We start from the raw sequence: 25,733 nt of genomic DNA on the forward strand, positions 1-25,733 counted from the left end.
TGCATTGCTATATATTCGTAGTTATGAATTCGAATGTATTATTATCTTATGCCTCAAAAATATAAAAACAAAACACATAAAATTCGATCATTGTCCGCTATTGGTGTCAACTCTAAGCCCACGCAGAACCACGAACCACAAGTAGGTTTGAATATCAATGTTTTCATAGTCTAAAATAATATTTATAAGAATATTATAAATGCAAAAGTATCTCTCGACAGCAACAGACTGAATCTAAATTGATAAAATTTGGTATCAAGCAAGCATTGACTCTAAGGAAGGACGTAGTCTACCTTTTTATGCGAAACACTTGACGAAAAACTAAAACGTGAGCGAAGCCGCAGGCGACAACTAGTTACATATAAATTAAAAAATCTAAATGCAATGTCATTTCAGTAATTTTAATTCCCTGTTTTAAGATTGAATCATAATTATTTATGTTTATATGCAAACCTCTTTAGGGTATTCCTATCAATACACAATTGGATTAACTATCAATAAAAACTATTTCACTTTAAGTACAGTTTCATTTTGAATGTTTTATTTTAATAAAACGCAAATTAGTTGTAAAGGAAGTGTTGAATGCATAGGAAAATCCCCTTAAAACATACAACGCGGACGTTTTACTATGTTGAGTCATGATAGTATGTTGCGGTAAAACAAAACTATTTCCTATGACCTTATAGTAAAATGACGTCATACGATTTTTAAATGATTGAATTTGACGTATCTATTAATATCCCAGTATTGCCATTCTGATATTTTATAATATTCATCCGAAAATTATTAAGATATTACATATTTAGCTAATTAAATAAATCGATAAAATATTTACAAGCATATTATACTGTTACATTTATAGTTATTATATAATATAAAAATATTTTTTTTTTCATAAAATTTTTTGGCATTAAGATTTTGTGCAAGCGCTTCTAGTGCCAAATAATGGAACTTGGTATTGCTGTGTTCCAGTTTGAACTAATGAACCAAAGTAATGACAGGCATATGGGACATAAGATCTTAGTTCATAAGGCTGGTGGAGCATCGTTGATAAGAGGAATGATTAATATTACTTATGGTGCTAATGTCTATGGCTTGGCTACCCATTGGCTTGGTCACCTACCTATATGACTTGAAAAAAAATATATACTACGACATGACACTTTAATATAACAAGTTATTATTTAAGTGTAAAAGAACACCTACATTCAGTATCATTAGGCAATATATTTGGTAATAAAAAAATTATGATTTTAAATGTATATAAAACCTTTAAACTGTTATCTATTTATTAATAAGAAAAACGATAAAAAAACCTATATATTCTGAAAGACATAGGTTATCGCTTAATGGCATAGACGGCTATACTTGCTATTGTATCTAGTCAACTGTCTCTCAAAGTGTTGAGTACTTTATTCTCAGTGCAGCGAGTCACCTTGACAACATTTATTAACCTTAAAGCAATGATTTAATAAGAGCATTAAATTATGTATGATAAAATGATATAATTAATGATAGCATACCTTAACTGATAAGAATGCAATAACAAGAGCGGCAACATCACTCAACATATGGAAGGAGTCGGCTACAAGGGCCATAGAATTGGTCACATAGCCGACTATCAATTCCACAACAAAGAATGTGCCCGTCAGCCATAACATAGACAGCAGCCGACATTTCTTCCCAGAAAACTTGCCCATTTTTTTTGCTAAAAATCAAAAATATAATCAGTTTTACAACTAAACAAAATATTAATAATTTGGCACACAATCACTATAATGATGTTCAATTTGTATCAATGCATTTTATATCATACCACACTAATATTTAATACAAAAAAAAATTTCAATTCATGTTAATTTTGTGTAAGTAAGTATTTATTAAGTTGAGAGCCAAGATGGCCCAGTGAGAGCCGAGATGGCCCAGTGGTTAGAACAAGTGCATCTTAACCGGTGATTTCGGGTTCAAGTCCACGCAAGCACTGCTGAATTTTCATGTGCTTAATTTGTATTTATAATTCATCTTGTGCTCTGCGGTGAAGGAAAACATAGTGAGGAAACCTGCTTGTGTCTAATTTCAACGAAATTCTGCAACATGTGTTTTCCACCAACCCATATTGGAGCAGTGTGGTGGAATATGTTCCAAACCTTCTCGTCAAAGGGAGAGGAAGTCTTAGCCCAGCAGTGGGAAATTTACAGGCTGCTAATATAATGAATGTAATGTAAGTAATTTATCGTTTATTAAATTATATATTTAAGAAAGTCTTTTTTCAAAGTTGTTTATTTTGATAGTTACTAAGTTTAATGTGCTATATTTATAATAATGATTTTAATTACAGAAACAAACCAGTAAAGATTGATTGTTATCTTTTTTATTGTAATATTAAACTAAATAGAAGAAACTTAATATTACTACAAAATACCTTAAATATCTGACTCTACAGATCTCAAAAAAGGGGTAGCTAATTATTTATTTGAACTAATGATCCTTATACTGTACATTTTTACAGTTAGTCATTATTATACTTTATTATTTATGATCAAATAAAAAATCATGACTAAGATGAATTTGTATGTCCAGATTTGTTTGTAAAATGTATATGACTAATACATTTTCTAGTAGTATGGACTTTAAGTATAATATAATCGTGTTTTTAATCACACATTTGCTCTCATGCTGGTTTAGGAGTGAAATTATACATCATGTTGCCATATACAGTAAATACAACATTATATGCTGATAAAATTATGATAATTTTTACAAATTCGAAACTCTTAGGGTAGACTTCGTTGATGTTATATTTACTGTCACACGTTATATACTGAATTAAATAATATCCACGTGACTCATAGTTCACTCACCTTATTTAAATCGACTGCCGAAAGTGGATGTTAAATATCAGAAAGTCGAACCCATTAGGTTTTTGGGTAGCAATAGATTCACAAAATATGCGTACTCATTTGACAACAATATGTATCTCAATTCAATATCGATTCAACGCAACATCTAAGCAGAACATAGAACACCCTTGATATAAAAAACTGATAAACATTTAATTCCCGTGTACGATTTCAAAACAAATCCCTTCTTTTCGTGTACTTTGGTGATATTTACCGTAAAACAATATAAGAAAAGGCTTCACGTATAGGCTAAGAAATCGTGATACAAGAATTTAACAAGTATTCAATTTGTAACTACAACCACACTGAATCGTTTTTCTTATTGGCAAGGATGAATATTAATTCACTTCTTTGTTTTAATAAGAATTTTAAAATTCCACTCTCGTTTGAGATCAATCGGTGCCTAAACGATGGTCCGTCTGAATATAACTGTCAAACTCAAATAGTGCATGGAGAATGGAGATTGGAGAGGAGCGGAGCACGGACCGAATGAAGGATATATAACATACACAATCGAATACTTGTAGATGAATAATATGTCATTATTTAGCTCCAGTTAAAATTAATAATTATGCCCTCTTTTGTAAGTATATTTCAGAACTACTTTATACTGTTTATAGTAAAAAGGCAGTTGTCATTATTTGGTTCATGTGCGGTCACCATATATGTCGTAAAATCAAAGCTGGGATCTCGCGATGTTGATGATGGTCAGATTTGGAGTAACTCTTTAGTTCTCTTTTATCTAAAGAGATAACTAAACTTATTGGTCGTACAGGCACGCCTTTTATAAATGCGACGGCAATTTTTTGGAATATTTTGGTTTACGACTAAATATAAAATAAAGCAGCAAATATTTGTTTATTAAATCTAAAAAGATTGTTTCCGATTTTCCAGATTAGTTGTTTTTTTTTTTACATACTATCGCTTTATCTGACGGGCTTGAAATTAATTGTATATTGTTTAGGCAGGTATATGATCGTTAGCTAGTCTCCTTTGATATCTTACATTATTATTTAATTAGTATCTTCGATTTGACTTCGAATCTCCAAAATAGAAATGTTAATGCTCTAATGTATTGGTTACTAATGATAATGCCTTATGTTTTTATGAGAATAAAAATCATGGTGGCTGTTTAAAGAGCAGTCATTGCATGTAAAAACAAGTACATTATTAAACACAAAAAAAACTAAGCTGTCACATATTTTTTCAGCGATAAGGTAAAATCTAAATGTCAAATATCTATCACTCACTGGTAACCCACTCACCAACTGTATGTGCGATGTCTGATGGCTAATGTTGTATTTTGCTAAAATCATAATATTTCGAAAATATACTAATTCTTCTGTAAGAAAAAAATTCAACAAGCAAAACTAAAATTAAAAATGTAAATGATGACTTTTTCAAATTACCCATGGTAGAAATATTTTTACAAAATAGTTTTGTATCGAGACTAGTCGTAGAAAAATCTATGTCAATGAAAATTTCAATATTTACGTTAACCTTTATACAAAAATATGAGTTTTAGACCGTATATAGGTAAAGCTTCAGCTGTAATAGGTTATGTATTGCAGACAGCCTGCATTACTCATTGCATCATAGAATATGTGGGTGATTTTGTATTGGTGAGTCTAGTCACTGTTTTTTAAAGTAATCTAAAAAAAAAAAGTTTAAAAATAACTTTTATTACTTTGTTACGTAATATAAATAGTTCCATAATACAACTATGTAAGTAAAGATTGGATAGTTATAAATTAAAGTTAATTAAATTGCTAAAGTCATAAAATAAAATTGCCTAAATGCAGTTTTTATTTATCATAATGTTTTTGTAATTACAGTGTACTGGTCCATCCATGGAGCCTACCTTAGAAACGAATAATATTCTTTTTACTGAACATATAACACCGAGACTGCAACGGCTACGACGTGGAGACATAATCACAGCTAAGTGTCCCACAGATCCGAAACAGAACATTTGTAAAAGAATAACAGGCTTGCCTGGTGATAAAGTGAAGGGTTATTTCCCTAGAGGGAGTCAAGTGGTCCCGAGAGGACATGTCTGGTTAGAAGGTGACAATTCGGATAATTCTAAAGATTCGAGAATGTATGGTCCAGTTCCACAGGGTTTAATACGTGGCAGAGTAGTTTGTAGAGTGTGGCCGTTAAATAAAATGAGTTTGTTGACTGAACACTAGTATATCTTCCATTAATTTCCTTAAGTAAATGATATTGTTGTTTTCAATTAGATTGATCTATATTAGTTCTGTAATTGTAAATAAAGGTTGATATATACAATTTGTATTCAATTTGAATAATACTTTGAGAATCAAATAAATTATTTGTACAGTATTTACTTATATTTTCATATATTTTGTGAAATATAGCTAATTATATCAAAGCTGGGACCTGAGCTTTTTTCTGTCTGTCAAAACTATAACAGTTTATTCCATATTTTCTTCTATTCTTATCACACTAAAATTAGTAGCATATAAATTTAAAGAGCCTTATTTGTGTAACTTGTAAGTGTATTTATGGTATCTAATCTTATCTTGCTAGCAAAAATTAGAAACAAAATCACAATGACAATTAACAAATATAAAGTTAAAAACAGTAACCACACTTATTATAATCCTCAATTTAATGGTCATTTTAAAGAAAGAATTACATTTTTTAAAAAGGATGACACTATTTACGTGATTTTTCGTACAATATTACGTAATTTGGATGCGACATCAAATACCAAGCACTTTGTTTTCTTTTCTTACATGGGTCACCACGTGTGTCTGCGCTAGTTGTGCGCAAAATATTCTACCAATGTCACGTGTGCCAGAAAAAACATGTGCAAGTTTGTTCTAAATTTTGAAGTTATATGATCTTGATCTATCATAAGCACGATGAAATTAAGAATTTGGAGTTTCTAGAGTAACATGTTCTACTTTTGTGTAATAAAATCGATCAGCCAACGAACTCTGCCCGGTTCAGGGCCTACTGATCGTCTCATATAGAGTTTGTTTAACTGATTATCTCGTATAATTAGATAAATGAAAAAAAAATCCAAATAAATATTTCCGTAAGTTTCTAGACAGCTTGAAATTTATAGAATTAATGAATATTCATAGTTAAATTAAAGTGACGAAAAATTTGGTATATACTATGTCGTGTTGGGTAGATGAAAGAAGACAAAAAGAAAGTCGTCTGTTGCTGTACGGCTACACTGCTTAATAGTTTTGTTTTGAATGCTATATAACTCCACTGACCTAACGGTATTAAATAAGTTAGCTCTACTGACAAATCAGCCCGGTTGGTACTACTAACACCTATTATGTTAAGAAATGGATTGAATTTTTTCGTATTCAACCTAAAAACTTGGTTACATTATAAAAAGAGATTAAATATAGTTGGGCGAACGGGCTTATGGTCCACCCAATGGTAGGTGGTCTCCACCGCCGATAGACTTCGGAGCTGTAACATATTTTAACCATGCCTTACATCGCCAATGCGCCGCTAGCTTTGGGAACTCAGGTGTTATCTTTCAAACCGGAATACAATAATACCCAGTAGCGGTAGTTTGATGCGTGGCTGGAATCTACCCAGACGTACTGCATAAAACACTATTAAACAGACAAAATGATAATGAATTGTAACGGTGAGATGAGGTAAAGTACTTAATAAAATATAATAAAACTTGCGTTACTTTAAAGTTTTTATTATATAATAAGTTTTTTTTTAAATAGGCGCTATTTTATATTTGATAAGATTAATTATTATTAATTTCAATAGTTTTGATTGATTCTGGCTCCATTGTGATTTCTACAGATCTCAGTAAAGACGTTGCGATATTAACTTTCACTTCATGGGTATTCCTGAAATTAAAATATTATCTTAAATGTTTGAAAAAGTGTGTTCAAAGATTTACGATTAAATACCGTATATAAAAACAATATAAAAACTTTCGAATTGTTTATAATATTGTTTTATAAATACTTACGTATTTTGAAGTACCATTACAATATTTCCCTGAGGCGTTATAAAAGCAACATTATTAACGTGCGCTAAACTTGTACGCAACACTTCAACTCGTTGGGATCCTCTCGGAATAAACTTCGAGAAGTGACCCATAGCGTAGAACATAGGTTGTTTAATGAACTCATCCCTTTCACCGTAGACAAGAATTGGTGCATCGACGTAGTTGTGAGCCCAGTTCGGACCACCATTTTCATCCAAGCAAAGGTTCCAGTCTATCCAGCCGACAACGAAATTATTCAAATCCTAAAATAATAAAATAATTTTGATTATCACAGATGCTTAATAGCTACCTACATTATTAGTGTATTAACATATAATTATCTCACATCTATAATGTGACGCGTGTATCTGTCTGCGCGCTCCCAGGATCCTATTTTTACCTGCATCAAGTCCCATGGCATTGGACCTGCAGACAAAAGTTGATACCTTTACCTCATCCATCTTAAGTAAACAATGGTTAGAGAGAGAAAAAGAGGAAAATGTTTTTTTTTGCAATTAACTCTTAAAATTAAATATATATTAGCCAATAGGCTAATATATATTTATTTGAGATTAAGATTGAGACATAGACAATTTTACTTGCCTAGAGGTATAGTTTAAGTGAAGCCCCGATCACATTCAGTAACATCATTCAGGCCACGTGGTATGAAAATAACGCCTGACATAGAAGTTAATTAATTTACCTTCACAAGCCTCTGTCGCGAGAAGTATCTTGTCAGGATATCGACTTTGAATATTTGAGAGAATCCCCGCCGGTATAAAGTTTCCGTAATAATGTACAGCGATGCCATCAATATATTCTAATGATTTGGGATCTGCTCTTGCCATCTAAAAGATAATTGTTTTTTATTCTATTAATCTATTAAGAGCGTGTTTCATTCATTTGTTTGAGTAGTCTATGGTAAAACAAATGATAATTTGTCTATGTGCTGTTTCTCTGTTTTATTGATATAGTAACGGGATTTACGGGATCCAATTAACAAAAAGCATGATAAAACACGTGAAAGTGTAAAAAGAGAATCATTAGAGGATATACTTACCCCTCCCAAATAAATATCAATGAGATAACGCTGATCATCGACGGCTAGAAGGAGGGTGTCATTAAAACGCGAGTTTCTTATCGTTGGACCGAGATTTTTCGCTACCCAGATACCCTGTAATAATGTACATACATTATTTAATATTTGTATAAATTGTTATACCAATTTTAATATATAATTTTCTTGGATCAGTATTCGGCAATCAAAATTATTATGACTAAATAAAATTATCATTATATATATATATATATAAACTAATCGGGTATCTTAAAAAAAATCATATGACAAATTATATTAGAAACTCCTCCAGGCACTTTTTTTAAAAAAAACAGCTAAAGCTACAACTTTTTGTTAATGTATAGTACACATATACTCACTAGGTCTGTTGGAAACCATCCCAAAGAGTTGAAATCCACAAAGGGGACGATTCCATTTATCGGTTCATTTGTAGTCGTAAGAGCCCAAATCTTTACCTCTGCTTTATCGTATTCTTCAATGAAACTAGAGAAAAAATACGAATTTGTTTATTCTGAAGTAATCAAAATATAATTCCGGGGGGGTATAGGCCCGTCTAATGTGCTCCACTCATTTATGGTGCCGATTGACATCAGTAGTATACATAGTATGTACGGCTGTGTTCTGGTTTGAATCTTGAATGAGACAGTGTAATTTATTTCATACAGTGTGTCTGTCTGTGGACGAAGATGATTTCTTAGCATCAGGCGAACTATGGAGTTATGAACGTAGCAGTACTACGTTCCCGTAACAAGTAAAGCTATAGGTTTATGATGGCTGAGTTTGGTGTTACCGTTGCTCTCCAGTCGTAGGTAACGCATTGCTGTCTATTTGGATATGATAGTAAAAAAAAGTGCATCAGTATTTGTACACTTGTATACTTTCGATTCAATTTCTACGGAGAATGGTGAGTACTCCTTACCGTAAGTGATAATCGGCGTAGGTCTGATAGAATTCCCGTTTGAGTTGTGCGAAGCCGGTAATGGCTTCGTTGGTCTTCATCCACACCGGCGGCGACCACGTGCTCGCTGTCACTTTGATCTCGGCCGTCGCTGCTTTTTGGGCTTGCTTAATCATAGGCAGCTGAAATGATTACATTGAAAGATACATTTTATTTTGTTACAACTTTTGTTTTACTTGTTTGTCGTCGCTTACAGAGATTCCCAAACAGTAATTATGTATCAAGAGAAGGACGAGATCGGGAATAATGCACATTTACAATTAACAGATAAAAAAATATATTAATGTACATAAATTAAATTCGACTATATTAATGTTCTTTTTTTAACTTTTTTTTAAGTACCTAATAGTAAAATTATATAATGTTTGTATGTCATATATGTTTATTATCATAAAATAATAATGACTAACAAACCTTATAAAAGTAATCTTCATTAGACAAAGAGTAGTTTGATAGAGCCTTGTCATTCCAAGGGTATTCGTTGTACGTATAAGGGTGTGTCGAGAAGTCGGCGCCGCCTATCGGCACGCGGATCAGATTGTATTCTATGCCATCTCGACCAAAATATGAACTGAAATCGGTTTATTTTTATCAGATATAATGCTCGCCATGTCTCTTTATTTTTATGCAAGTATTGACGATTGATTTATAAACCAAATCCGCATTACATGAGAATTACTCAGTTAATAATTTTTTTCTTAGATACTCGGTGGTAGGGCCTTGTGAAAACCTGTCTGGGTAGGTACCACACACTCATCAGATATTCTACCGGCTGTTAATATTTCTTATAGCGTCATTGTCTACGGGTGGTGACTCGTCCGCCTACGTATTTCATTAAAAAAAGATATTTTTTAAATTTTAATAATGTTATCGACGAAACAGTAATGAATTCGTACTTAGCAAGCACGAATATTTGCTAAGTGAAAATTATTATACCTATAACTATTTTTATTTTCGACACAACAAAATCATATATGACTCTTGCTGCTTCTGAATTCGGAACTTACTTAATAAAGCGTCTTTGCGTTGAATCAGACAGTTTACGCCAGTTGATAGAGGCGGCATCCGTTACTGAGCCGCCGAAGCCTTCTATCTTCTGATGTCTAATATTGCTGAGAATTCTATATGACGCTTCGTTCAAAAGCTCAGCTAAAACATATAGTACGTATGCTTTCTTTGATGTTTCTAATTTCAATGTATTAGATTAAAATCGGCAATGCTATATAATATGCTTTTTTATATTATTCTGCCAGTATTCATAAAGTGTAAACAACGACTGCACAAAATTTGAATTTAAACGTAACAACGATTAAAATCGTACGGTCTATGTATATGATAATCATAGATTGATAAACATATTATTATGATTCGATACAACAAGAATAATTTCATATTTCCTTAAGGGAAAATTGGGCATTTTCTAAATAATGAATACTACAAATAATTAGAAAAAAAAAATATTTACAACTAAATCTCATTGTCTTTGATTAGTGTGAAGTCAAACTTCTATTATATCCATTTTTGTTTTTTTAATTAGATTAGATGTGATTCGTTGCAAATCAAGACGATACTCACATAGTCCTTTTCCTGAACGATCATAATTTTCACTCACAGGAGCTTTAGCACCTATACTCAATCTGATAGTGCCATAGCTTTTTTCAAATCTCTTACCGGCCTGTAATAAATTGCCAAAAATAATTTACCTACTACAAGGCCGAATTTTTATGATGCCCTGTGAGCCGGGCGCCACAACAGAAATTCCTTTAACAAAAAACATCCCCATTCCGACGAAACACGTTCAATATATATTACATATTATGTAGATATTGTAAAATCACTTTTATCTTTCGTTTAATTTGTGTTTAATGTTAATTTCGCTCGGCTATAAAAGACAACCAAAAACGGCAAGGAAACCTGCTAGTGTCGTATTGAATTCTGCCAAAATATGTGATTTGTTTGACCAATTTTTATGATGCTCATCATGGTGGGAATAGCTTAAAAACTTTTTTTTACGAACAGAGAAGGCGTTTATCCTCATTTAAAGAATGTTACTTCCTTTTGACAACTTCCCCGTCTAAACAGCAGACACAATAACGTTGAATCACACGTGGCTCGCAGGGCAGAGAAAGGCTTTAAATATTAGAAACTTTAAATAGTATGTCAAATAACTTACACGGCTGCTAGTGTAAACTACGAAAGTACCCCGCGCAGGCGCATCACGAGTGACAGTGTCGCAGTACGTAGCGTTACAGACACATACAACCGATCGCCCTGTTATACCTACATCTCGAGCTTCACATGGCTGGTCTGAAATTATGTGTAGCTATTTAATTTAATAAGATATTTTTGCCCGAAATCTTATTCAATTTTTGATAAATAATGTTCATTATATTACTTGAGGTTTTTAGCAGATTCAACAAATATCTCTGGGCTATTTTCGTGAGACGTTTAAACATTTTTTTCTAAATTCTATTACATATGAAAGTATGGAAAGCATTTAAAAAGGTCATAGCTTTAACCAGATATACAAAGTTTTATTATAAACATAGAGTATTGGTAGATATTACTATTCGGCTTTAGGGTTCTTCAATTTCGACTTCAAGTAAACGTAGGTACACGTTGTATTTTTAATTTTCGAAACTTACAAGATATTGGGGTTGCGCGGTAAAAAAAAATACTTACCACAGTTCCCGAACAAAAAAGACGAAAACAAAACTGTTGTTATAACTAAAAATGTCCATTTGCTTTTATTTGTCATCTGAAATATAAATATATGAAGTTAAAAAAACGAACTATGAAAATAATAGAACAGGATTTGCAACGATATATATCGTTGCAAATCCTGTTCTATATATATAACGAAGGAAAAAGACGCAGTAATCTATGGATAGAAATAAATAAAATTGAATGTCTATCAGTTATTTCAAATTTATTGTTTTTTTTTATTTATCGTTAATATGGTTACATATAATACAAACTTCAAGTAAAAAAAAACCAAAAGAACTAATATATATATTACCATCTGCCTGCCTGTGTCGGGCAATAATCTTCAAAACTGTTAAAATTTAAAATGAAATTCACTGCCTTATTAGATGTTAGGAGTAGGTACTCAAATTTACCAACGTTTCGTTTAAAATTGTGAAATTATACCCGCTTTAAATTGTTATTAAAAATAAAATATGTTATTGGATTATATATGTATGTATAAAGTAATTTGATAGACTTAACGGAGTGAATGAAATAAAGAATAAATGTCAGTTTAATGTAATTCTATCGCGTATCATAGTACTAGTATGTTTTATTTTCGTGATTTTACAATTAACAAAAACTATTACGTAATTTGGCTACAGCATAATATATCTGAAGAAACGATTCACTCAAACATATAAAACATTGCACACACACACACAAATCAATGTTCAAGTCTGAAGTACATTATATCATATTACATACATAGTGTCCAAAAATATTACTTAAAAAGTTGTTTTTTTTTTTTGGTGGATACAATCTTCTGTTTCTTATGTATCGAATAAAAGATAAATCAACATGTCAAAGTCCCCACTTCGAGCTCGATTCACGGAAATTTTAAGTAAAAACATTCGTATATTTACGAGAAACGTATCGTACAAAAAAGTTTAAGCAGCTTTTAAACAGTTATGTCGGTTCTTCTAAAACAGGCTTTTTAAGTCGCTTTATTATAACTTTTAATTGGCCTACTTGTGTCACTTACAAGGTAAGACTACACACGAAAACAATTGCACACATGTATTTATGTTTTTATACAAAATGATTATTTTTGAGTAGTTTATTTTGTAAGCTAATTAGGTGCCAATGTAACGGGACCTTCAGTTTCGGGTGTCGTTGTATTTAAACGAAGGTCTCAAAAAGTAGTACGTCATACACCACGTCAAATAATTTTTGACGAATTATACACTAGGTACTTTCCACCTGTGGATTCGTCCACGTACGAGGGAGTCGGGCAGGTGTAAGATATGTACCATTGTCCTTTTCTGTACGTTTTTTTTTACCTCTATGTGCAAAATGTCGTGATGATCGGTTGAGTTGTTAAGACGTGAAAGATTTACAAACAAACTCACTTTCATATTGAATATTAGTTAAAATCGACGGCAATCACCTAATGCCTATGACAAAAATTAATAATCTTATAAAATATACATTTAATAACACAACTTACCGCTGTGAACTGCAACTTTGATTTACTTAATCATTTTCAACCGAAAGAAAATATTTATAATCTAAATCGTCTCATTAAGATATCTGTAATCAATTGATTATCTTAGAGGTGGCATACCTCTATTTTTTATTTTGAGAAAATGACATCGATATATTTCAAATCAAATTAATCTTTAACGTTGATCTTCGATTAGGTTTACGGTGGTGTAATTTGTTAAATATACCACAGATTATATTTATATTTACATAAAAATATTTACATTAAGTCCCTACATACAAATCAACATTGAAATTAGCTACTGAATAAATTACGAGTACTGAAATTATGAAATGGTGGTACTGGACGAAAAATGAAACAATGTTGTCTTAGATTTTCGCGATTATTACACATTGAAATAAAACTAGTTTTATTTCAAAATGAAACAATCCTTGTGTGTGATAGTTCACACACCTCTTATTGTAAGATCTAGTGATCTTGACGCACATTACACTTTAGGAAACCAAGCCTTTTCTTGACCCCATGTTAACAAGTACTTCTTACTGCTCGACTGCTGGGCTTGAAAAATTTTATGTAGGTAGGTACATAGGTTTTGTGTACGTATTTTAGTTTCTCATGCAGCGTTTGTGTGGACGTTACCTTAACTGTCAATCACCTATGTTTGAAACAATAAACTATTATACTTAATATGAAATCTCCATACTTACCGGATCCATTAATCCTTGACTTGTCAAGGAACATAATTGCATCATTCTTGCCCTTAACCCAATTTTATTTGCGTTCGGCGCAGTATATCTTCTTCTTCCATACTTCTCTGTCTGACGTCATAACAAGTTGTTACTTGTTGTTTTTCTGGACAATTCAACAATTCTCACAATCCATCCATAGTTTCTTTGGTCGTCTCCTACCTCTATATCCATACACGTCTATGCTCAAGACCTTAATTACAACATGGTCCTTATTCCTCCACACAACATGCCACCATGATAGCCGGTTTCCACATAGCTTCTCGGTTACCGATGCCACTTTCAAACTTCCTCTTATGTACTCATTCCTTACTCTCCATCCATCCATTCGCGTAACACCACACATTCCTCTCAACATTCTCATCTCCGCTACATGCAGTTGTCTTTCAGTCATCCCTTTTGTTGCCCAACATTCTGATCCATATAGAACAGCAGGTCTGACTATGGTCTTATAGATCTTCCCCTTAAGATTAAGGGGAATACGAGGATCATAAATTGTCCCCGAAACCTGCTACCATTTCAAACATAATTGCATAGTGGGTATTATGGCGATCAATTGTGCAAACAGATGCACTCTTTATTCCCTCGCTTTCGTGCTTTGCTATCTCTACTAAGTTATGCCTTGTTTAAGTACTCAAAGTCAAAAATCTTTATTCAATATCGATGCGATCGATCGCAACACTTATTAACTTGCTGATTCACTATAAAAGTAATTATAACTACAGAACTCTCCGGTAAACTCGGAATGTGTTAATTTTTTCATGAAAAAAAAAAGTTCTGCTGGCGGTTCCCGAACCACGATTTGATTGCAGGATCTCGGAATCGATGGCCCTATAATTAACCATTAGAAAAAACGGGGCAAAGAAATAAATAACTAGTATAAACTGAATCGTGCATAGAGACCTTACTTAGAAGGCAAAAAAACAGAGTATTTGAAAGTATACAATTGTAGTTGTTATCCAATAATATTAATCTGAGCTTGATAGTAAAATATCTAGAATCGCCAAACATTTTTTCCATAATGATCGATTTATTTTTAATCACATCTATATTTTTTGTAAATAATATGTTTAGTGCTCTCTTAGTTTTTTTTTTAATCAGATATGTTTTACGATAATAACTAAATCAATTGTAATTTATTAGAAGATATCTATTATATAATTGGTAATATAATATTTTTGATACATATTTTTGTAATAGTATTAGTTGACTACAATCTCTATAAAAATATATCTTTTTTAAGTTGAATTGTGTATATCGGAGTTCCTTTTCTTTTACCTTTTAATATTATAAATAAAAAAATGAGGGTATTATTAAAATGATAAACACGTAGCTTTAAGAAGACAATATAATTAAATTTTCATACAAATCTTTAACGTAATTTATCTTTAAAATACTGTACACGCGCCGGCTAGCTTTGTAGGCAATCATTCGCTGACAACAAATGGAGTTGAAGAGTAAAATTGAAAAATATAAAACAAACGATTCGACGCAAATGATTTTCTGCAACGCTACCGACTATATTTTTATTTTCATATTGATATGGCAGATCGTCGATATGAAATACTTTTAGAAGCAAAAATCCACTTAGAACTAGAACCGAAAGAAATGCACTAAAAATAAAATTCTATTTACACGATAACCTCTAAGGACGCCGACTACCGAGCGTCCCGTTACAACTCCGAGTTAACTTAGTAGCGAAGGAGCCGAGTTAATCTCATTTGAGTACATTATATTAATATTACTTTATATAATCACAACAAGACAGATCTCTTCCGCCGCCTTTGCCGGCTCGGGATTTGCTTTACGTGCTTTCCGAGGCAAATCTGACATTTTTTATGCTCCCGTTTATGGGGACTTCTTGAAAGAAGCACCAAATTTTTTTTCTTTATTTTTCCTGGAGTTTGAGATGTGTAGCTTTATAAAGCGGCCACTAACCAACGATGCAATCCATAAAGGCATTCATTTTGTGGAGCGTTTTCTTTTACAATTGATTTCAATGATTTTCGACACAAGCGCCGCGCTTTGTTTTAGTACATTTTACGTTTAATGTACGATATATCGTCTTTGTTGTATAGTTAAATTTAAATTTGAATAATATTTTTAAAACTGTTATTATTTTAGGGCGCTGCCACACCTCGGGCCGGCCGGTCCCCACCGAGATTGACTCTGAAGACAAAGTATAAGCCACAGAAGCAACAAAAGTCAAGTTCATCTTAAGTACTAAGTGTTCGACAACTTCACCTACGTTTTTGAACGACCATCGCCATATTTAAAAAATAAAACGCTTACAGCTAATCACTTTACAAATTACCTAATATAAATCTATGAAATAAATACAAAAATCTCTTAAAATTAACTAAGATAATATTTTCCTACCGCATGTCTTGAAACTAAACGCTATTTAATGCACATTCAACCCTTCATAGACGACGCGACGAGTCGGCCGATCGGTCGCGCGACTGGTCGAGCGACTCGGAGACCTCGAGTATTGATACGATTTCGTTGGCGTTTGCTATTGTTTGAGTAGCTTCATCTATGAAGAATCCTTTCGATGTTAGAGTTGGGAGCGCTCGAGTGCGTAATCGGGAGGACCCTAAAAATATTTGACTAAAAGAGAGATCAAATCATTGCCACGCAAACTAATGTATACATCGGCAGGCCGTTGGGGACGAAAGTCGCCTTTTGTACTTTGAACGATAAAAACGGCTTTATGTTGTGAAGACGACTTTACACGAAGCGAGATGGTGTCAAAAATATATTATACTATATTTAATTTGTAGTCGAAGGAGTATTTTTGATCACTTTTTTTTTTAATTATAATTTATTAAGAAACGATCAAGCAAAACGTGTCACGTGTGACGGTTGCTTTATTAATTTTTAAAATCTGTTTTACAATTTTTGTAATAGTAATTACATTAGTGTTCAAGAACCGTTCACCGCATTAGAAATAACCCTTTAACATATAAGAATGATTTTATGATATTATCTCTCAGTGGTGGCAGTTTCATCACCAACCCGCAAAATCTTCTCCTTAGAAGAAGAGCGGACCTATGCCCAGCAGGGAGACATAAACGTGCTACTACTGTAAAACTAATCACGACAATTTAATTACAATACTCTATTTAATTACAAAGGGTACTTTCTTGAAATGGAATCAAAAATAACTTATCTCAATGATAAGACTAATTAACCAATTATTCATCGATCGTGTAAAGTCATCTTACATTATCGATTTAAATAATCAATTTAATTCATATGTAATAATTAATTTTGGAGTTTTTGTGTTAGTCCATGTTAATTTTCAATTGAGGTTTCATTAAAAAGTTTAATAATAAAATATTTTTTAATTTTTAGCTTCGAATGATTACTGCTACAAAACAAATTGATTATAAAAATCGATTAAACGAAAATAATATTCAGAGTAAGTGAGTAAACAAAGGAGTAATGATGTCGAATAATAAAGAAGAATAAAAATAACTAAATAATTTCAAGCAAGAGCGAGCTGCCAAGATTAAAGTGTAAATAAAAGGCGACGCTTTGTAAATATATCGTAAAAATACGTGTTAAAAAATTTGCAAAGGGTATTAAATAAAAAAAATGTTTTCATAAATCTTAATGTAAAGTTGAGTCGAGATCGTAAATACAATCCAAAATATCAAGGGCATATCTTTAACGCTACCTATTATAGCTGTACAGGTTTGTTTGATTCATATCGATAAATCAACAATCACGTCACTATGATACAATTTTACAATAACAAACACATGAGTACTTATGTACATTTTGTGGCGGCGCTACACGCGTGCCTGTCCGTTCTTGCAAACATTGCCCGGACACGGCAATGTGTAGAGGATCTTTATATATGCTTTTCGACAAATATTTGCATTTGACGTTATTATTGGTCCACCAAATAGAGAAAGTTATTTAGGAGTTCCGACCATATCGTGTGGATGGCTTCTTTAAAATATTTGTGAATTCTTTAAATATTTGGCCAAGCAGAGCGATGTCACGACACAAACACGCAACGCCATGTGAAGCGCCGCCTTTATTTGTGGCAAAGATGTCTGTGACGTAAGAACAAAAATATACGTACAAGCGTACGAGCAAAGGGCAAATAAATACTCTAAGAGAGAATTAATTAAAAGTTGCCACATTCAAAAATAAAATAAACGAAAACGCTGCTTGTGTATATCTTATATTTTCAGTTTACTCACTAAAATATAAACTAATCGTAGCTGCTATTAGAACATATGTACAATAGAATAAGACAAAACGATAATAACGTTTTAAAATAATAATATTACAAGCAACGTTTTCGAACGAATTTACGATAAAAAGCAAATGTACAAAATGTACTCAGAAAAAAAAAAACTTCACTAGACTTCTTAACAATTCTATATCTTATAACGAAGTATTCACTGTATCCTACACTAAGACTTTGGTCCTTTCATTATTAGTACCCTACATTTAGGGATCGTATACACCCGAGTCACCGAGCGAAGCGAATGCGAGCCAAGCGAACGTGAGCTTTTGTAATACTTAATTTAGTTCATTGTCTGGCAGTGACCATGGTTTTGATAGTAGTGGACATAATAACAGCAACATTGATAGGCGTTAAGGAATTAGTATTCCAAAAGTGAAATTGCATAATGGAAACAGCAGAGATTAGCTTTAAGTAGTTTTTTTTTTAAATTATTATGAAAAGGAAAACAAGAAATGGACCATGTTTTGATAAATATAATTTACCTTATTACAATAAGAAGTATAAACGATCTTCTATACTTTTAACGTCCAACTGCAGGTGAAAATATTTTGTGCGAGTACAATATACACTGGCTCACTCGGATTTTTATCTACCAAAAGAGACCTGCAGAGCTTCACTACCGACTGAAACTTGAATCGTAACACTTGTCTGATTGATTTCGCACTCGCTTTACTCGGTCACGGAGGTGTGTCCGATCCTTAATACATTTAGATTCAATTTCACAATGAAAGAACCAAATATGCTCATTTATGTTAATGTAACATAATTATAGAGGCACTGTGTGTATTCAAATCTATATTTTTTTTCTTATAATGTTATTTTTACACGCTTTTAGGTAATAGATACTGATATTCCGTGAAAGTATTGGACGAAAAAACATTTTACAACCGAAAATGTTAAAAAAATATATAAATATAGAGTTAAAATTTAAAACGATAATCTCCCTCAGACTCCGGGTATAAAGTATTAGAACTCTATGATAGATATTAAAAATTGAGCTATACATAAATTTTCATTTACAAAAATACTTGTAGCGTAATTTTCAGATCACATTTTTGCTGATTCGCATCACTATATTATGTATAACGATTCCTTTAACTTAATAACATCGTCCGATGGTCCGTCGACATTGACACTCCTCATATTGCAAAGACCTACGAGTCGGTACTGACGTTCCGTACGCGAGGCCCACACAACCCGACGGACAGAACCGCTCGACAGAAACTACGACTGTACTCACGTACTGTGTCACGCAGAGTGACAAGGCAACAGATTAAAAATCAGGTCGAAAAGTTAGAAGTACTCAGAAAATCAAATGTATTACAGACTGTGTATTCGGACGCGCGTGACGTCACGGACTAATATACTTTTAGGAAACTCAAAGAGGAAAGGATCAGCGCGTCGGGTCGCGGTTCCCCTGGCTGACGGCTGGGCGCTCCTGGTTCAGTCTTTGACGAGGCGGTAGATGTGGTGCTGCGCGCCGTGCTCGCTGTTGGACACCTCGAACACGAAGGCGGCGCACAGCAGCGTCTCCTGGGTGTCTCGGTTCGACACCACCTGGAACGATCACATCCGTCAGCTGCCGGTGGTTGACCACGTTATACCGGGTTAGCGAGGACACATTCATCAAATATATTCAAATAGAGACTGGATCTACATATTGATGAAATCGTTTCAATGTTACACGGTGGATTCGCCGCGTCCGAGGTTAGTTGCCCAATATTTGTTATTGAAAAAAAAATAGCTTGTATACGTTTTGAAAGGTCAAATAAAATTGATTCAATATAGATTATGAAAATGCCGGAAAATAACAAAATGTTATTTGATTTAAATATTATAAGATTTAATTTATGTTACGTTGTCGAGGGATATTCGACAATGTTTTGGGACCATGACTTAGAGCAAAGTCAGTTCCCAACTAATAATGGAAACTGTTAATTGTATTATAATTTTCTTTTTTATCTAAAGTTTATCTACAAGATTAAATCGGCAGTTAAATAGCGCTAACAGTAAGTATCTAAATACATGATATAGTGTCTCACTGCCACAGTTTGGAGAGAGCAGCGAAGTGCGAGGGTCGTCTGTGTACTACTGATAACTCAGCTGCTGCTAATATGAATAAATTGACAGAAATTCTTAGTAGTACCCTGAATGGATGCTACCCCAAATTCTAGCATGCGTATAATAAACTAAACCAAAAGGGCATTACGAGATCCAACAGACCCCAGAAGTGTGTAATGGAAAGCTATGGTACCTGTAAGATGGTGAAGTTCTCCAGCACGCTGTTCATCATGTACTTCTCAGGGAGGTGCTTCAGCTTGTGTATGAAGTTGACCATGTACTCGCACATGGGCGACCTCTGTATGCGGTACACGAAGCGCCCCCCCTCGAAGCGAGCGTACTCCGTCTCCACCTTCTCCACAACCTGCTTCCCGAACGAGCAAACCTTCGTGCTGCACGTTATTGTCATGTTCTCGTTGCTCTCGTAACTGGAATATGTACTTACATATAAATTTGGAAACATAAATGAAAAATCTGTTTTAAATCATATACAATATACTTTTCACGATTAAAATTATATACAACTGGGTGACTTGGTACCTGAAGTAAAACCATTAGTAGAACCTGTCTTAACACTACTCAGACAGGGGCATCTCAGTATCTGTACCAGATTCCTGTATTGCATATAGCAATACTGGGTAGCGTTTTGTTTCGGTTCGAATAGTGAGTAGTGTATTTTAGAGACAAGTGAGATAACAACTTATGATTTGCGACGCATAGACGACGGGGAGAATGATTAACATTTCTTACTGTGACAACGTCTATAGGCGATTATTATACCACTTTGGTAGATGCCCTAGTTTTACTGATTATCACCCTTAAATATGAAAAGGGATTATTTAAGTGTGTGTGTTTACGTGTGGTTAACTTGGTATTACTTACACACTCGTAACTCCATAGAAGGCCCCCGGGTCGTCTAAATTATTAGTATTAAGGTCTGCCCAAAACTTCACTAAGAAGAACGCGTTTCGAGGTCCCTTCTCATAGAGTTCTTTTAAACCGCCTTTCTTCTCCGGGAACTTGTCGTTTATCTGCTGTACATCGACTGACTGAAAATAAATAATTAATTTTATATTTGGGTTTTTTTAATGTTTTACAATTTCATACAAACAAATTCAATCTATATTAATATTATAAATGTGAAAGTAACTGTGTCTGTCTGTCTGTCGCTCTTTCACTGGCAAACCAATGAACCGAATTTGATGAAATTGGATATGAAGCAAACTTGAACTCCAAGGACAGACATAGACTACTTTTTTTGCCTAATACATGACAACCAACCCCCTAAAACGCGAGCAAATCCGCGAGCGACAACTCGTATTATATATTATTATGCGAAATATCTATCAGTGCGTTAACGAGTCGGTCTCGTAGTACTTACGAGCATAATGATATAATATCAAATTTTTAAATGCCTATCTATTTTTACATGATGCTCAGTTTTATTTTTTTATTTTAGTCCATTAAGTCTGTTCGTTTATTCCGGGTATGTCCATAACGGCTGAACGATATTTTAACGAGATTACGATGGTTACGACACATTCACTGATAGATAGTCAATATTTTGAAGAGTAATTTATTTTCAGTGTTCAAAAAAAGAATTAGGGCTCCACATTAAAAAAATAAAACCAAAAAAAAGAATGTCGTGCTGGGTTCGGTCGTAATGAATAGAAGTGTTCCGGTGGCCGAGGCCGCTACTCACCTCTAGCAGCGGGTCGGCGTACGTGACGGAGCCGCCGATGTGCACGAACAGGTGCTGCGCCGGCGTCGCGCTGGGCGGGTACTGCAACACGCGCGTTGGTGTTGGTGGGCCGGTTAATATTTCTTACAGTACTTAATGTATATTTGCTGTTGTGACCACCTACCATTTGATGGATGAGTTGCTAATTTGTGGACTAATTTTAATCTCTACTAAAATTTCTTTAAACACACTCTTAGGGTAACGACAAAACCTTATAGAGTTAAACAGTTTAAGAGATTTTTATCATTTCATTCTATGAACGGAACTTCTAATTTGAGGCTGTCGTAGTAGCAGATTGAGAGCTTTTTAGTCTTCACATATAGTTTTTAGGAAGCGTCGTGACCATTCTGGCAGCATCTAACCTTTATAAAGGTTTTCGCAGCAGCTGACTGAGAGCAACCAAGGAGTCACTAAAATCATCTGACTACACTGATGAGGGAGGTGAGTAGTCATTGAACTAGTAACCGGTAGAACAGTCCATTCATCAGTTATTCTCCCGCTAAAGTAAATGATCTGATTTAAATTGCGAGTGAGACAACGTCATTGCAGGCTCAAGGCAAATATCACCTTCTTCTTCTAGCGTTATCATGAATACTCTTTAGATTAGAACGTGACGGTGGCCTTTCAACCATCAGCCTAGCTTGTGTCACCCGTGTCTGAGAAATGTGTGTACCGTGTCGGGGTCCCGCGGGTGCTCCACGAAGGCCGAGAACTCGACGAGGCGCAGCTTGTGCGTGGCGATGGCGCGGCCCTCCCACGGCGGCGGCGGCGCCACGTCCGCGCCGCCCGGCACGCCCACGCCGCCCACGCCGGGGACGCCCTTGTAGCCCGCGCTGGGGAACGGCTTCACACTGGAGATATGACGGACACGTCAATGCATCGCAATAAAAAAGGATAGAGACGATTGAAACACATCTCCGTGGAGAGAAGTAACGATCAATTCTAGTCTGCATAACCGTGGCCCAAATGTTAATGAAGTTCGCATATTAGATTATTCACGTCAAATATTTATTGGTGACAATTTTCGATTGAAAAGTTTCGGAACTGTGGTTATACTTGGCCCCTGGACCGTACATACGAAGTAGATGTTAATATCATTTATTATCCGGTATTTATTAACGTACTAGGACGGAGTGTTCACAAAATAAAATATGGTGAGAGATATAAATCGCATTCGATATGATGGAATAAGCTACAAATCTTCTCTTCAAGAGGAGAAAGCCTTTGCCCAAAAGCGAGCGTTCAGTTCAGCGGGCTGTTACTTTACTAATTCTATAAGGGCAAATGTTTATATGTGTGTAAAGGTTCACGTCATTCAACTGGACGAAGTCTAATAAAATTTCCAATACTAGTGAGTCTATTATAGTACGGAATGGGACATAAGGTACTTTTCTTAACTAATTCCTATTAAAAAATCATCACTTATCAATATCGTGTTGATTTGTCGAAACTACCCAAAAACCAATGTTTTTTTTTCATTCAATTAGGCTTTTAACAGCACTTGAATCGTCATGTTACACTACTAAATATAAAGTTACCACCGGTTCGGAAAGTCGATTCTACCGAGTAGATTTACAGTTTAGTATTTCTGTGTTCTAACGGTTTTCTCTGTATTTACACATTTAAAAAAAAATAAAGATAAAAAAATGTATTGTATCATAACAAATATATAATTGTACTAACTCTTGTGATGTCCCCGCTTGTAGGCCCGGCTGCCAAAATTGCTGAAATAAAAAAAGAAATAGTTATAACAATGAAATGGTCACAATAAAACGTTAAACAAATAATAGCCCAATTTGTTAGATTCAGCAAATTGTTTACACACTGTTCACTTCGAAGCGTTTCATATATCTCGAACCTCAGCGTTCACACAATCTTCTAAAATACTTAAGAGTTATTAGTTTCATCGTATGTTTAGTTAAAATGTTCATGATTGTGAGTTAAGATGATAAAATCAGTTATTTTGTGAATAATTTACAAACATTAAATTCACGTAAGTACACTAAATTAATTACGAGCTTAGTCTATGATTAAGTTTCATTAGCATATTTCTAAGCAGCACAAACTAAATCATTACGAAATAGTTTAAAAATAACTTTTTTATATATATAACAAGTTTACGAATCAGTAACATAATGTATATATCCGATAAAATCGTTTATCTCAATAGAAATCGAGAAATCCGTTCAGTAAAAGACCAGAAGCCACAAATAAACAGTCGGCAAGAGTTAAATTAAAAGCCAATTGTTATATTGATGTATCTCCGTGGCGTGCATGCGGCCATGCCTTGCTAGAAGCAACACAATAAAGGCGTTTTTTGTGTGAAGTAACACAAAGGCATGCCTTGCAAAATGTACCGTGTGATGGTACGCCGGGTGCGGCAATCCCGCCACTATCTGTGCGCTAGACAGCGTGCTCATAGACTGCATCGCCTTCTCTTTCATTACACCACCGTCCTAGATTGTTTATCACCTCTTAAATCGGTACGTTTCGATCAACGGATTACTAAATAATAGACAACTTCGTTTAAAATATGAAATTATTTTATTAATTTATTTTCACAACAACATATTATTGCAAACGTCAGTGTGTGTGTGTGTGTGTTTTTTATAGAAATCAAACATTGTTATTAGTTTTCAACTCCGTGTACGTATGAGTAGTTTTAGAATTACATTGTCATGTAACAGGATAACAGAAGTTAGGTAGAAACACGAGTGACTGCTTTATTTCATACAGTGTTGTATTTTAGATTCTCGGAAAGGTCAGCTCCTGTTTTAATTAAAATTTTATCCGTTTGCATTGTAAGAGAAAGGTGAATAGAAATGTACTTACCACTTTGAGTTTGGCCTGAATTTCGCGGAGTTTCCGCCTAGCTAGCACCTGTATGTGTGATGAGACCTGTTTCCTTGTGCGCGTCTTCCCCGTCCTAAGTTTTATATATCTTGCTATAAGTTCATTTCGTCCTGTAAAGATAAAAGCCAACATTGTTAATAAATAAATAAAATATAATATTGATTGTACGAACCGTAATCGTTAAAAAAAGACCGGTACATTTTTTATAAAATTTAATTTACGAATAACAGTTGTTCAGAAAGAGCGCCAATTGTCATAACCCGCGAGATATTCCAAATAGTCAAATCAAAACGCGCTCCACAATGCAATGCCGGCACAACCTCGATGCCGATCTCGTTATGAAACAATTTTCAAAATATTTTGAATAGCTATTTTCAATTATTGAAACTGCAGTCGGTTCGGAATGCGGGGTGGATCGGCAGCGGTAATGAAATATATTTTATTAACAGATCAGTTATATTGAAATATTTGAAACGCTACAATTATTTTGCAGTAAATTAATTCATTCAAATGTTTCGTTAGTAAATTTTCTATCGACTAATGCGAGTTTAAATTGAACAATGGTGTATTAATTTGAGGCTGGTGTAGAACAAGACTGGGGCAGACCAAAGTAAATTGAAATCTCATTGAATTCGGGGAATGCGATGGCGACGAGAGACGGCTGGTGCGAATTTAATTAACCCCTTGCCTGCTCGTTGAGGCGTGCGTGCGTATATCTATTAATTTTCATGTAGATCGTCAGTCAAATTTTATAGATGATGGAACACGTTCGATAGAACCAAATAACATTTTTGTTTTTTAATTTTCGACTGAAATTTATAAAGCGTAACAGTTTCAGATAAATAATCAATAAAATTTTATAATATAACAGACTTGAATACACCTTAAGTCCTTCGTAACTTTGTTCAAAATTAAAGTGAAAGGCACTTGTAGT

General features: G+C 33.9%; 4 protein-coding genes across 9 annotated transcripts in view; 1 reads left to right on the forward strand and 3 right to left on the reverse strand.

Annotated features, from left to right (window-relative positions):
• Nucleotides 1-3,353, reverse strand: part of LOC125077733 (zinc transporter 1) — a 29,388-nt gene extending 26,035 nt beyond the window's left edge. For 3 of the 4 annotated variants that reach the window (XM_047689752.1, XM_047689755.1, XM_047689754.1), the window contains exons 1-2: nucleotides 2,862-3,353; nucleotides 1,524-1,708 (exon numbers count right to left, since the gene is read on the reverse strand). In XM_047689752.1, the coding sequence (XP_047545708.1) occupies nucleotides 1,524-1,700 (177 nt within the window). In that variant the 5' untranslated portion in view covers nucleotides 1,701-1,708; nucleotides 2,862-3,353. The remainder of the gene's footprint in view (nucleotides 1-1,523; nucleotides 1,709-2,861) is intronic. The other variant, XM_047689753.1, reaches the window with a different exon arrangement.
• A 798-nt stretch (nucleotides 3,354-4,151) lies between these two features.
• On the forward strand, nucleotides 4,152-5,212 carry LOC125077745 (mitochondrial inner membrane protease subunit 1). The gene is made up of 2 exons (XM_047689788.1): nucleotides 4,152-4,522; nucleotides 4,736-5,212. The coding sequence occupies exons 1-2, from the start codon at nucleotides 4,415-4,417 to the stop codon at nucleotides 5,090-5,092; spliced, it is 465 nt and encodes a 154-aa protein (XP_047545744.1). The 5' UTR covers nucleotides 4,152-4,414; the 3' UTR covers nucleotides 5,093-5,212.
• A 1,414-nt stretch (nucleotides 5,213-6,626) lies between these two features.
• LOC125077730 (lysosomal acid glucosylceramidase-like) lies at nucleotides 6,627-13,940 on the reverse strand. Of its 2 annotated transcripts, none has more exons than XM_047689746.1 (13): nucleotides 13,839-13,940; nucleotides 11,622-11,697; nucleotides 11,113-11,246; nucleotides 10,515-10,614; nucleotides 9,947-10,088; nucleotides 9,354-9,510; nucleotides 8,901-9,061; nucleotides 8,341-8,464; nucleotides 7,964-8,077; nucleotides 7,607-7,751; nucleotides 7,250-7,329; nucleotides 6,886-7,166; nucleotides 6,627-6,760 (listed from the first exon to the last, which is right to left on the reverse strand). In XM_047689746.1, exons 1-13 carry the CDS (start codon nucleotides 13,881-13,883, stop codon nucleotides 6,655-6,657), a joined length of 1,665 nt encoding a protein of 554 aa, XP_047545702.1. In that variant the 5' UTR covers nucleotides 13,884-13,940; the 3' UTR covers nucleotides 6,627-6,654. The 2 variants fall into 2 exon arrangements, with proteins under 2 accessions (XP_047545702.1, XP_047545703.1); XM_047689747.1 differs by lacking the exon at nucleotides 13,839-13,940 and adding an exon at nucleotides 13,135-13,154.
• Nucleotides 13,941-15,987: 2,047 nt separating this feature from the next.
• Nucleotides 15,988-25,733, reverse strand: part of LOC125077734 (protein scalloped) — a 77,476-nt gene continuing 67,730 nt past the window's right edge. The window contains exons 5-12 of one of the 2 annotated variants that reach the window (XM_047689756.1): nucleotides 24,779-24,909; nucleotides 24,304-24,402; nucleotides 23,630-23,670; nucleotides 22,620-22,797; nucleotides 21,908-21,988; nucleotides 21,088-21,254; nucleotides 20,399-20,633; nucleotides 15,988-19,701 (exon numbers count right to left, since the gene is read on the reverse strand). In XM_047689756.1, coding sequence (XP_047545712.1) covers nucleotides 19,588-19,701; nucleotides 20,399-20,633; nucleotides 21,088-21,254; nucleotides 21,908-21,988; nucleotides 22,620-22,797; nucleotides 23,630-23,670; nucleotides 24,304-24,402; nucleotides 24,779-24,909 — 1,046 coding nt within the window. In that variant the 3' untranslated portion in view covers nucleotides 15,988-19,587. The remainder of the gene's footprint in view (nucleotides 19,702-20,398; nucleotides 20,634-21,087; nucleotides 21,255-21,907; nucleotides 21,989-22,619; nucleotides 22,798-23,629; nucleotides 23,671-24,303; nucleotides 24,403-24,778; nucleotides 24,910-25,733) is intronic. The other variant, XM_047689757.1, reaches the window with a different exon arrangement.

The sequence above is a fragment of the Vanessa atalanta genome, chromosome 4, assembly GCF_905147765.1.
Source record: "Vanessa atalanta chromosome 4, ilVanAtal1.2, whole genome shotgun sequence".
Classification (NCBI taxonomy): Eukaryota; Metazoa; Arthropoda; class Insecta; order Lepidoptera; family Nymphalidae; genus Vanessa; species Vanessa atalanta.